The sequence below is a fragment of the Electrophorus electricus genome, chromosome 20 (genome assembly GCF_013358815.1).
Source record: "Electrophorus electricus isolate fEleEle1 chromosome 20, fEleEle1.pri, whole genome shotgun sequence".
Lineage (NCBI taxonomy): Eukaryota > Metazoa > Chordata > Actinopteri > Gymnotiformes > Gymnotidae > Electrophorus > Electrophorus electricus.
In genome coordinates, this window is record NC_049554.1 from 11,453,233 (window position 1) to 11,467,196 (window position 13,964).

General features: G+C 40.6%; 1 protein-coding gene across 4 annotated transcripts in view; it reads right to left on the bottom strand.

Annotated features, from left to right (window-relative positions):
• Nucleotides 1–13,485, bottom strand: part of LOC113572372 (metabotropic glutamate receptor 7) — a 122,175-nt gene extending 108,690 nt beyond the window's left edge. For 3 of the 4 annotated variants that reach the window (XM_027001866.2, XM_027001867.2, XM_027001868.2), the window contains exon 1: nt 12,103–13,485. In XM_027001866.2, the coding sequence (XP_026857667.2) occupies nt 12,103–12,612 (510 nt within the window). In that variant the 5' untranslated portion in view covers nt 12,613–13,485. The remainder of the gene's footprint in view (nt 1–12,102) is intronic. The other variant, XM_035520353.1, reaches the window with a different exon arrangement.
• Nucleotides 13,486–13,964: the final 479 nt, after the last annotated feature.

Sequence of the window (13,964 nt, forward strand, 5' to 3'; positions counted from 1 at the left end):
TTTCATCCTCTGGCACAGAATTTGCTATGGTTCCAGCCATGAAGTTTACTGCTGCTAAAATAATCCATGTGAAACTAGCACATATAAAAAAGCATATGGACAAAAAGTAACAGGCTTTATATTTAGAAAACAACTAGATAGATAGATAGATAGATAGATAGATAGATAGATAGATAGATAGATAGATAGATAGATAGATAGATAGATAGATAGATAGATAGATAGATAGATAGATAGATAGATAGATAGATAGATAGATAGATAGATAGATAGATAGATAGACAGACTATATATATATATATATATATTGTTTTTCCCAGTGCATAATGTCACTATATGGTATATCTAACATATGCAGTGAAATAAAAGAAGAATAAAGGAGGTATTCATGACAACCTATATGGTCCTTGCACGGCAAGGCATGGTGTGATTGCGAGTGGTAGCACACCCAAAGTGACCATGCACCTCGACCACTTAGGGATGCCCTGCACCACACGCTGCACACTTGGCTTGTCACACCAAGTCTTCCACTTGACTTCCCTTGCTTCATACATCAAAGACTCATGAAAAGGGCTTCCACCCATCTTCACTTGAGCCATGTGAGCAGTTCAGCTACATCTTCAGAATTCAGAATTGCTCAGAACCAGTTCAGAATTCTTTGGGTCTCTGGTAGTTGGCAGGCAGTCCCATCAGCAAGAAGCACACGTGAGAGGGTCCACTATCAGACAGACCTGCCTCTGTCTCCATGGTTCACAGATGAGGTGGTATAGTTTGGATCACGAGCAATTCTCTTTCTATATTTTTCTCATTCCATCACTCTGGTACAGGTTAACCTTCATTTGTTTTGACTATGAGACAAAAATCTTGAAATCTACAGATGTTTAATGGACTTTTTTAGTAAACAGTAACCTGCAGGTTCTTATTCTTGAGATATACCAGTGGTCTGCATATTATGATCTTAGTCTTCCTTCTCTGGCAGTTTTTGACACTATAACTGCATCATAGAGAATGTTGTCCTAGGCATTCTTCCACTACAGGTGTCTTCCTTGACCTGCCAGCTTCTGTGCTATAGCTAAACTCACTGGGAAGATCTTGCTGTATAAAACAGTCGATTTTGACACACCTAATGATTTGGTTACCTAAGACCTATGCCTTTTGAGCCTGATCTGCTTTACAGAAACCAACTCTTCTGACCTCATCTTAAAAGACATGCTCCAAATCCACATGCTACATCTAGAATAAACTCTGGACACCTTTTATTACCTCTTTTGTAAATTCAATAATGATCCAAAATCACTCAGCTGAGAAACAACTGAGTCTACAACTGCCCAATTAATTCTGGTCCCCCAATATGGTATTGTGATAAATCTTTATACAATCCACCTAATATTGATGCAAGTACCCTTAATATACAACAACTCTTGACCACAGTTCTTTGCTCTTTGACCACAGTTTTGTTTTGTTTTTTTACTTCAGAGCTAATGTTCTGTAACATAAAGTTAAAAACACTGTCACTGTTCGATTACTTATGAACAGTAAGCGGACAGGCTGGAGGGGAAAGGTGCAATGATAGACTAAAGAGAATGCATCACAGTGGAAGGCGACCTCAAGCTTCCTGGCCAGTTACCCAGCGTGCCCTTGCCATAATATATGACTCGTGGAAAGCTACTGGAAGGCCAACTCTTAGTTTCAAACAAATGTTTACAGAGTGGCTCATTGTCTTTAGCTAAAAAAAAAAAAAACACAGACACCCCAGAAGTCAGTGAGTGCAATTCATGGACAAATCAAAAGTAGATTCATTGGCTACAGACAATGAGCCACTTTGTAATCAAAAGCAGGACAAATCAAAGGTAGGGCAAAGGTATTCCTGCAGAGAAAGGCACTGCTCCATGTTAATTCTCTGCAGCATACACTCAGACACACACCGTGAATGTATTTTAAGTTAGAGGTCTGGTCACTTGTCACATTCTGCTGTACAGCTCATGTGCGAGCAGTCCCACACCCGAGAAATGTATTATTTAACACATATGAGCACCCACTCCATACACCCATTCACCCCAGGAATGTATTATTTAACACACATGAGAACCCAGACAGTACACCCATTCACCCCAGGAATGTATTATTTAACAAATATGAGCACCCAGTCGATACACCCACTCTTCTTCTTTTAGCAAAGGTATCCAATATTTTGCTGTTACTGTCAGTCAGGTGTCCAAAAGTAGATAGAGCCCATGAATGTCTTCAGACTCTCATGCTGTGGGGATGATTTGTTTCAAGTGATGTTTTCTGGTTATCAAAGATGAGTGAGGTTGTGAATATACTCAATTGAACAGAGTAAAGCGCATTATAGTTGCCAAGATTGGTATATATTCAAAAACCAAAAGAAGCCAGGGTTAAAGCCTTGCAAACAGAGTATGTACTTTTACTTATTATCTAAAATTGAAAGCTGCAAAGCACTGAATGTCATCTTATCTGTTTAAATTGGCAATTAGCGCTTGCTCCGGAGGGGGTCTCAAAGTAAACACTGGCTAAGAATGATCTACAATCGCAAAGAAGTTCTCAGGTCACAAACAGAAATTAAATAGTTATTCAGAGTGTTCCTTTTCAGCCATGCACAAGATTTAGACCTCCCTGCTGGGAAATATTCGCCTGGGTTAGTAGAATATGATTCATGTGGAATCTTTGGTTCTATTAAGTTCCATTTACTTATTTAACCTTAATTTATCTAGTAGAGTTCATACAAAGGACTTTTTAACGGTATGATTTTTTTGCTTGGTATGCTTGTCCCTGGTAATACGAGTGACATGTTCCTATCAACCTATATACTGCTCCAGCGTGATGTGATGCAAAACGCTGTACCTACCAAAATAAAAGATTTACATTAAATTTGTGTATTAAAATTGTGCTTTCTTAAGGTAAGTGAATATGAATATTATACTGACACCTCATGGCTTATATGTATCAGAGATTCAGTAGTAAATCTATTTTAAACATGGCCACATCCATGTAGGGGACCTGCTCTATGGAGCATAAACTGGTTTATTTGAAGACTGCAAAGCAATCTGATTCTTCATCTCATATTTATGGTGGTAGAAATGACTGATTGCTCCTTTAAGGGAACGAAAAGGGCACAGACTTAAAAGTAACTGATATGAAAATATGTAACATGTACATACATTATGCTCCTCTCTCTTGTTCCCCATGCTGAACAGTATGAGTCAAAGATGTCAGGACAATTTAGGTAATACTTTAACTTCCATTAACTTCCAAGGCAGCCAGGTAGCATATAGGCGTTTTTATAGTCATTATCTTACTGGGTTGTTTCCATAGTCAAAGATTTTTAGGAGTGTAATGAGTGGTGGGCTGAAGGTGGTACATTTTTGGTCTGGTAAAATTTTAGAAACTAAATTTTAGAAACTACAGCAGGAAGGATTGTGGCAGCCAGTTGATTGTTTCACATTACTTCAGATGATTTAATTTTCCTGTTCAAGCAACAATATCCCAAGACAAAATTCCAAGAAAAAATCTTATAATGTAAATCCTGATTGGCAAATTTTATCATCCTTATGACAGTAGCAACCAGAATTAATGACTGTAACATTACAAATTCTTTTCATGCAGTTGATTTTTACCACACAGTAAAGCATCTTGTACAGGTGGATGCGTCATGCATTTCAAGGACAGGTTACAAATGTCTTGCATACTGTCCATGCCTGTAATTCTTATGGTTTCTTACCATGCTTATAAATCTTGGTCTTGGTTACAATGCTTATAAATCTTGAGCTTCCGATCTAAGATTTTAATACATGTATACTGAGGCTATGCATGCATAAACAAAAATCTGAGAAGCAGTTATTTAGTGTTTGCACACTCCCTTTTCCATACATACCTTTGCTAACGCGTGGTATTATCCTGAACTCTGTTGCTCACTTTGCATGCAGTCTGTGCCTTAAGCAAGAGTGAAGCATTTATGCCCTCCACTGACAACACTCTTTGATTGACTGCCAAGTGGCAACTACCAAGGTCCGATGTGCTTGATAAGAGCTGCGGCATTAAGATGCGCTATCATCTGGAAGACGCCACAAGCAGCTCCTTTCTTTAGCGCAGCTCCTGATTGAGTTCTGCTGCAGCCTGCTGCGATCAGTGAGCATGCAGTACCTAATTACAGCCTTCAGCCTAATTCACAACCATCCTGCAGTGAGCCTTTGTACTTACATGTTGTTCAAATGGCACTGTTATTACAATTAGGCCAGTAGCGGCCAGTATTCATTCTTTGGATGAATCTCAGTTCATCATGATTGCCAACACTCTGAAAGCCAGTTTAGCCCAGCTGCCTTAACCCACCGGGGCTCATCAGGTCTCAGAATTGCAAGCATGCAAAGCAGGTTACGATACAGCATATGACACTGTACCCCATAACGGCCTGTCAGAGTGAACTACTCTGTTGTTTATAATCATGTTTCCCGTCCTCACAAATCTAAATTAATTAGCCTCCAATTTGAATATGCAATGTAATCAGAAATGGCTGCACCCTCTAATTTTGCAACTATGGCCAAAAAAGGAACAATCCTGCATTGTAATTAAGGATAATCTCTCCATCTGAAAGTGTTGCTGGAGATGAGCAGTAAGAACACTGGATTAAGCCTCTACTCACAGTGGGTGTTTGGACAAGCACAAGCACACCACAAATGGACAGATTATCGAGACATGGATACTATGCAGTATGTATTACAAAAGATTAAGAAACATCTGAGTTAAAGGCAGAGTTCAGCAACTTTTTAAAATATTTGTATACACATTCTTAATCCAGGTATTGGGGCTTGGTGGGATCTGAGTTTAACAAGCTTTATGTCAGGAGTTTTAACAAAACTTCTTTCTTCCCTATAATGCAACTGATCTAACATACAATTTAGACCGCATTTTGGCCAAATACACCACTTAGGTTAACAGGCTGAATTTCCAGACACATAGAACAGTTATTATTTATGTACTCAGCTACTGCCTAAACACAAAAGAAAGAAAAGAGAAAATCAATTATTTTTGCTGATCATAGATTATACTTTAGAATAAAGTGTTTCAAGGTGTATCAGTCTGATGATGGATTAAAATGTCTAGATTTCATTATTGCTATTATTACTGAAATGTTAATTTATAAATTATGGACAACTGTTAATATTATGTCACCATAGAAATGCTCTGTAACAATAATACACTACACTGCACATAAATTAGGGGGCCTTTGTGTACTAAGAGATTAGTGTAATATTCCACACAAACACACAGACATAATTACAAGATGGATAGTTTTATCAATGGGAACAGACCTCAAACTCATTCCTTTTGAGCATTTGATTTCTTTTTGGGGCCCTGTTGTGCAAATGCAGAGCTGTCAAGCTGCACTCAGGCAAACCAAATGAAACCACACAAAACTAATGAAGACTAAGTATGTCAGTGAGGGCATGAGTGAAGGGGATTTAAGCAAACGGGCATATGAGTGAGTGAACACAGTAAGCAAGTGAGAGAATAAATGATTGCCATCGCATTTCCTTTAAAAGACATACATATTTTCATAAGATACAAAACACATGTGAAAATATGTGAAAAAGAGGTTAACATACACACTCAAAGCACAGTGGCTTATTCATTACAGACATCTCACAACCTTTCACAGGGACCTCATGATCTTCCACAAGGACTTCATGACCTTTCAAAAAGACCTTCCACAGACACCCCATAACCTTCCGCACAGATCTCATGACCTTCCTCGGGGAGCTCACAATCTTCCACGGGGACCTTATAGCCTTCCGCATGGACCTCACAACCTTCCTCAGGGACCTCACAACCCTCCATGTGGACCTTATACCCTTCCGCATGGACCTCACAACCTTCCACAGGGACCTCATGACCTTCCATAGGGACCTCACAACCTTCAATAGGGACTTCACGACCTTCCAGAGGGACCTCACGACCTTCCACATGGACCACAGGAACAACATCTTAACAGCAACGCTTGCTAACAGCAGGAGACAAACCATGGCTACCCATAAAGTGGCTCTGGGCTACCCATGAAGTGGTTACATTTCCACCTAATTCACAATATAGTATATCTGATCCAATTTGCAGTGGCACTTGCTGCAGCACCTTCATCTCTGAAATTCTATAAATTGGGATTAAAATCTGCAGAAAATGGGCATAAGGCTGGAAAGGATTTTGTTTTGAGGACAGATCATAAGGCAGATCAATTACCCACAATGAAATCAGCCATGCTGTGGAAATAGACAGTAATAAAATGTACTTAGTTTGCTTAAGATGCAATACGCATGGAACTACCTAGTTCTTTTATCATCAAGACAGTACTAGAATAGAAAGATAAATGGGAATGTTGGCCTGGTATTGTAACTGGGAGAAAGCCAGAACTCTGCACTCTGGTTTATGATGAGGTAGGTTTAGAATCCCCGGAATCTAGCATCCAGCTACTTTCTCTCATTTATTTTGAGTGACAGAAAAGGAAAGCAGAGAGTTTTTTAGCCTCTGGGCCTTCGTTAGCGCACGGCCCATTTAAATAATCCTGACTATTGTTTTCACACACCTGGCTTGATGAATGAAATATTGCTCGAGCTGGTAAACAATGTGCCCTACTTCCCGTCCCACCCCCTTTTTGATTTTGTTTTCTGTTGTGACACAAGCCGTGGAGCCTAACCAAGTAATATAAATAGAACTTCTGAAACTGTACTAGTGGAGCAGATCTGTAACTGTATCAACACTAAATAGCATAAACAGTGTGGCATGAAGTATCTGTCTTATTTAGCATATGCAGCAGCTTCATATTGCATTAAGCAAATCTGACAGCTCATCAGATTTTTATTATGTATGTGTATATTGTGATTTCATATTTCAAGTTCAGTCTCATATCTCTGTATGTATTTCATTTGCTCCCAGCTGATGATGAGTGAACTATGTTGATCCAGGCACTGCTCTGCATATCCAAAATCTACCCTACAGCCATGTGAAGAGTGCTCCCACTAAATAACAAACAGGGCTCCAATACACAAGGCTGTCATGGTGGCCAGAATTTTGAGTCCTATGGATCCTATTCCAGCAAAACCCACGTTGACTTTAACAGCAGTACAAATTAATCAGCTGCACTTAATGTGATAAATGTCAGTGGGCAAAAAGGAAGATCCGGGCAGGTGCTGAAGCATGTATTGATTGGAGAGGTGTAATTATTTCATTAATTACCGGTATGCATATCGATGGAGCTTTTTCAAATGCGCCGTTCGTCTAATGATTCATGGCAGCTGGCCTCAGCGGGGTGTTCTCATTTTACAGGCCAGAGGATGGAAGCTTTTGTCATCGTGTGAAGATTTTCCAAAAGCCCCACCACAGGGTAGCAGTCACGTGGTGCTAAGGGGAGCAGTGAGAAAATTATGCTCATGCTGGAGTTTGAGGTGGAAGTTACAAAGGGCAATCCAAACAAGCCACAAGATTGGCAAAATTAATTGGCTTGAATTGTGCACACTAACAATAAGACGTTCAGACTTGTGGACAGTTATATGGAAGAAAAATATTTGATGGCATTACCATAATCTTTTGGGACATGATTAAAAACAGTCTGAAAAGCCTTAGGGATACTGAAGTTCACAGTTCACAACTTAATAAGAGAATGTTCAGGCTAATTGAACAAGCTGTGATGCCTGAAGAAAAGGAAGACATTGATAGTCAATCCATTAAGGTGACAGGATATCCTCAACTTTAAAAGATTAATTTTGTGGTAGCTCTGTGGTGGTTAAGGCACTTGACTAGTAATCCACCACTGTCAATTTGCTATACAGTTATAATTGCAAGCCCTTTTTGGCAAAAGAAATTGTCACCTAAATGCCATGAAAGGTATTAAGACCTGTACTTTTAGATTTGGTCATTTATGTAACATTTTTCCAATGAAATCTAATATTGACCATGGTAGCATAGTCAAGCCACACTGCTGAGAGGTAAGCCATTGTGAAACTTCATCTACACCTCCAGTTTGTGTTGTCTGATAGCATGGGCATGCAGCTACACACTACATTCTCTCTATGGATCAAGTTGGGCCTTGATAAAAGCATGGACAAAAGTCATTTCTAGGGCAGATTTTCTATGTCAATCTTGGCCTCAGACTAAATTACATTGTCAGATGGAATTTTCTTTTAAATATGAGATGGAATGTTTCAGAACTAGGTAAAAAAGAGGGGTAAAGGGGGGAAATGGTTATGTTTGCCATTACATAACATGATTTCCCAGTTTGGCAAATGTGGCACTCAGGTTTATTGGCATGCTAGCCCTATGCATGTGGCACAACACTGATAAATGAGGTTGGGATTCATAGCTCTGAAAGTGGTCCAGAGCTGCAGGCATGAGGAACCACTGAATGCACAGAGGTTGTCAGAGGTAGATAACAAGGGGGTTATCAGAGCAGAGCTGGCCTCCAGGTGAGCTGGCCTCTCCATCATCTGGAGGCTAACGGCTGTGCAACTGGTCCCAGACCCTCGCTGGGCCCCTCTCAGGTTGCCTGGGGACTGTCGAAGGGATGGCTCAACAGAGATCAACGTCTGAGACCACCACTCACAGACAGACACTAAACATCCTCTAATCATACTCCATACGACATATGTAGAAATCTGATTCATATGGAGAAAATCAGAATCATATACCATTCTTTTGTATCATATACTAAAGCTGCAGGTGTGGGAAGTATGAATGATCTCTTAAATGTTCCAAAAAATGGAATTTTAATGGTTTCTGTTTTGAAAGGTGTCTTTTCCATTGGGCGATATTAACATGATACTGCAATGGTGAAGGTTGACCTTCTGTGAAGTGTCTCACTAAGCCCATCAGATGCCATAGCAGTCCCCTCTGCCACTGCCATTTAAATACACAAATATCTGGTCCAGTACCACACACCCAAACAGACACACATACACTGCAGTCTTTCAGGATTTGGACAGTGACAGTTTGCCATTTCAGCTGATAACACAATAGCTAACTGTGATATGATAAGATTTGTCAAGTGTTCAATTACTTATGGACTACGTGCACTGCAAAAACATGCTCTGCCTGAAGACAATCCTGCCTAATGTGTTCTCAGGAACCAGTGACCAGTGACATATGCCGCAGCAGGGCAGTAGGGCTTACTGTTCCCCATTTCCATACATCATTCATAAAATAACCAAAAGGACCTGGAATAACTGGAGGTGAGAAGGGAAACCCTGCAAACAATAGCATCACACTTGTCTTTTCAGCTATTCAGGCAAGGACTGAATTATCTGCAATATGGAGCACTTTTTTTAATTTGTAGGTTAGAATCTATGTAAAGACACATGGCCCACCAGAGAGCAGTATTTTTAGAGTTTAACTAATAAGGCTCTTGTCAGTTCCATCTTGGTGGCCTGACAGTGAGTGATAGATAGCATACACTGTATTTGCCAGATCCTAAGGCATCATCTCATTGCAGACCAAGCAAACATGTGAATCACACAAGAAACCATTAGACACTGACCGACTATGGGAGAATCGTGATAACATGGGCTGTGTTTTATTGTAGGTCTAACTGGTCACTGTGGTCATGTGATATATTGATAGGGTTTGTGTGTTTGTGCTGTTTATTGAATGAGATCAATAGGAAAGATAGCATTTGTTTGCACAGAACATGGCAGGAAATTCACATAATGCCACTGGTCTCGCACATGTCTTCACATGAATAAAAGGCGATATAGCTGTTTTCTTAATCATCCTATACTGTTCTCCCCCACCATAATTAAAATAAATTCCTCATTAAAGCTGCTTCCCTATATAATAACTAGTGCACATGTGTACTGGGTGGTTATTTAGAATGCTGATCACAAATATGAAACATAGATCTACCCAGTCACATTCAATGGGATATAGCAGATGAACCCAGCAATCCTCTTACTCTGAGTTTAATACATATACCCCTCTGGCCTCTGTTTCCATAAGTGGAAAATGCGTTTGCGATATAAGAAAGTTCCAGGGTCTAAACCAATGTGGGTTATGCTGTATAAATTGTGTCAGATGATTTCCTCTCCCTGCCATCATATCACAGGCCTCCAGAACACAACCACAAGCCAACAAAAAGTTGCCCATCCAAAAGGGATTGGCCTAAAAAATATCATCGCAAACATAGGCAACCTAGTTTTAGAACCAGTGAAAAGTCTCCGGGACATGATTTGATGAAAATTGAATTGATGGAGTCGTAATATTTCTAAATGAAGGCTAGTAACACAAAGAGTAGTGCTCTGGTTTCCGATCTTTAGTAATTGCTGTCTAAGCCACAAGAAGGAAAAACAATTAACATTGATGAGCACTGTGATTGCTGTATATACATGGTTTATAGAATTCAAATTGCTTGGAGAAACTGGTTGAGGTCCGCTTTTTTGTATATTTCTTATAAAGGTTGTTTATTTGACTGAGCATCATGTTTTCAAATGCTTCTGAAACTATATGACACTGATGTAAGTCCATAGGAATAGGTTTCAAGGCTAAATCAATATCTTACCACATCTCATTACAAAGTACATATAGTGTCGATATTCTGTAACATTATTGCCTAATTTATTGTTTCATGTTAAGTCACAAAACAAAAAAACTTATCATTCATCACTGCCAGTACATGCGACCATGAACAATAAAAAGTTTGCTGTGATTGCTTGTTCTCCAAACAGTTACAGAAGTAAGGGAGAAATGCAAGCTTCCAAACACCATCCTAATGCAGTGTGTTGCTAAAGAGACATGAGATGCTAATTGCACTATTTAAGGTGTGAATGGATTACAAAAGCCTTGCGCATGAATAGGGAAACTATCTTACTAAAGCAGAGGTTCGAGGAAAACAACATAATCACAGGCATATACCAGCATCCGATGTCTAACCATTTTAGCCCTGAACTACATCCCTATCATTTTAGTAAAGATTTAAGATGTTTCAAAATCTCGGCCGGTTAAGTGGGGGGTGGTGGAGAGAAAGAGAGAGAGAGAGAGAGAGAGAGAGAGAGAGAGAGAGAGAGAGAGAGAGAGAGAGAGAGAGAGAGAGAGAGAGAGAGAGAGACAGACAGACAGACAGACAGACAGACAGAAGGGACAGACAGAGTCGGTCTATTCATTGTTCAGAAATGTCTGGGCATCACAGCATCTCACTGGACCAGTGAAATAGAATTAGCTATATTTCTCTCGAATCTGGGAACATAGATAAATCTGGATAATCCACTGAAGATATTGCATAAACTAGACAGGGGAGTTACCATTGTAACTGTGGGATCAGATTTACCCCTGCCTGTACAAAAACATTAAACAGACAGCAGTCGTTACAGAGTGTAAATTCCAGGTTGCCTTTTACATTTGCTGGTTTTCCCCAGGTTTTCAAGTTGCCTCCCTAAAAACAATTGGCAATGCCTTTAAGAAAAGGCTTTTCGTGTTTCATGAAGACGTTGTTCAATCCACTGAATCGTATGTTTACGTCTCTTTTGCGCTCACTGTTATGGATGTTGTTTTTCTTTTAATATATACCGACAACGTCATGAACCCATAAAGATTGCCTTATAAATTAAATTATGCTCCGCGGTCGGAAACCTCATGCGCATTAATATGGCCGATGTAGATAAATAGGTTTGAAGAGCTTCACATACGCAAGAGCGACCCTATGCATCTAGTGTTCTGAACTTCAGGTCTTTTGGTGAGGAGGCATACAGGAGTGAGCGAAAGGGAATAGCACTTCCAGTACCACACATTGTGCCTCCTGCATGATCTCAAGAAGCACGATCGACTGATCACAACAAATTACAAGCGTGACTAGAAATTAATACAACGTATCACCCTTAAAATAACATCACCCGTATCTTATTTCTGCAGCACTAAATGTTCAGCAGCGAGAGAGTATCATTTGGACCATGATAAATGTTTAGTTATCATGTAGGATACGTTGCAGTTGCAGTGAAGGAGTAAACTTAATACAGACATCGTGTTGTCGTGTGTTTTAATGGATGCTTACTGCACAGGCGGAACTGGATTCACACAGAAAGCACGCTGGGCTAGATCATTGCTGTGAAGGCTTACCTGAAATAGGCGCAGTATGTTCGCCACCATAATGGACACTGAACTTGCCGAGGCCCCTATGACTCCCACAACTTTTTCTGGCTTCACAAACACCGGCGGCTCTCCGTTGGTGCACCGTACATCCGACGTGTCTTTCTGTATGAGTGCCTGCACGAAAGTGAGAGACTGCTCCAACGCATATGTGTCCCGTGAGCATGTGTCTAATACCCGCGCGCCTAAGGTGATATTGGGCAAAAGCTCGTCGTCACTGTTGATCTGGTCCAAAGCGTATAACATTGCCTCCAGCCTGTGGATTCCGTTCTCCCGTTTGATATCTCCACACGGTTCCCCAGAGACGCCACGAGCATGAACGGGAAAAAGGCCACCCAGGGTCAAGTCCCCTTCAATTCTTATCGAATGGGGCGCGTAAATCTCTTGCGATAGCGTCAGATCCACGAGCGCTTTCATTATCCAAAACACTTTCCACGGAAAGTAGGGTTTTAGTTCTTTGACGAGACTGTGCCTAGCCATGATCTCCCCTCCACCGTCGTTGACTTCGAATTGGAAAACGGTCTAAGGCACTTCTCAGATGACTTTCGTGTAAACAAAGTTACTATTCATCGGAGTAAAGACCATTTTGCCATTCTGGGGAAAGGGATTGTTTCAATATATCGGAGCGTACTCCCCAAACGCCGCGCAAATTGAAGGATGTGTTACTCATTCGGAATCGCGCGCACGAACACCCAGCGTCACACTGCGCTGCGTCGCTTGTTGCTCAGATAACCATTTCTTACAGCGTGCTCCTACTAAATAAAAAAGATAAACAACCCACACTACCTTTAGACGACGTTTAGTCCACGAATCAGGAACATTTTTCCAAAAACGGTAAAAAAGTGCATCGATATTCCACTGAAGAGAATGCACATCTCTCCGCTCCAAGCTACACTGATGTCATAGTGTCAGTTGAAACAGAAACTGGTTAGAGTTAGGATGCAACTGCGCAATGGATAAAATAGGAAAATGCAACTTTAGCATGCACAGAAAACTGAAAAAGCAGTATAATGTGAGCAGAGGAACTCTCGCAGTTATAAGCCAACAGGGCTCAGAAACATTCTTTCATTTGCGCGAAATAACTTCGTTGCGGCAGGTTGAATCAAGTGCTGCATACCGCAGAAGAAAGGTATTAGTGTTATTTGTGGCTCATAGTCTCGCAGAATCCAAAGAAGAACGAACAGAGCCGAAGACAATACAAGTGTCTTCCCCTGAAGCTCGAATTGTAGGAATGACGCCTCCTCTCACTCCACCCAGAATCAAATATGCATTAGTCAAATGACTAAATGCTCATCTTGGTTCCGCGCCAAGAAGGAAACCTAGCGATATTGCGTCCTATAGCCTACGTCAGCATTTGACCAGATTTATACACAGCGGTACAGGATATTGAAACAGATGTCTGAAAATAAAACTCCCGCGTTAAGTTGCTTGTTTCTCTCTCTCTCTCTCTCTCTCTCTCTCTCTCTCTCTCTGTCTATCTATCACATACTCTCTCCCTTCCACCGACTAACTGGTCGTTGAGTTAGGCAACAATTTCTACCTGCAAGAACTCGATATCTCTCTGAAACAACATATAACTAGATTTTCTCCTGTAGGTATTCTCCTCCTATGCTGACTTTATGCTTTCGGCGCCTGCTTGAACCGGTGAGCGTAGGAGGCAGTTATCTGTTTAAACCTCGGAAGCAGCACAGAGCTCGAGCGCAATGCAAAGGCATCCTTACCAGTTCCCATGTCTGTATTTCACTACCAACCTACCACTGGCGCATACACTTGTCATGTATACAAAACAAAATGTAAATAAAACAAAAATAGGCATTGTGCACTGATTTAGA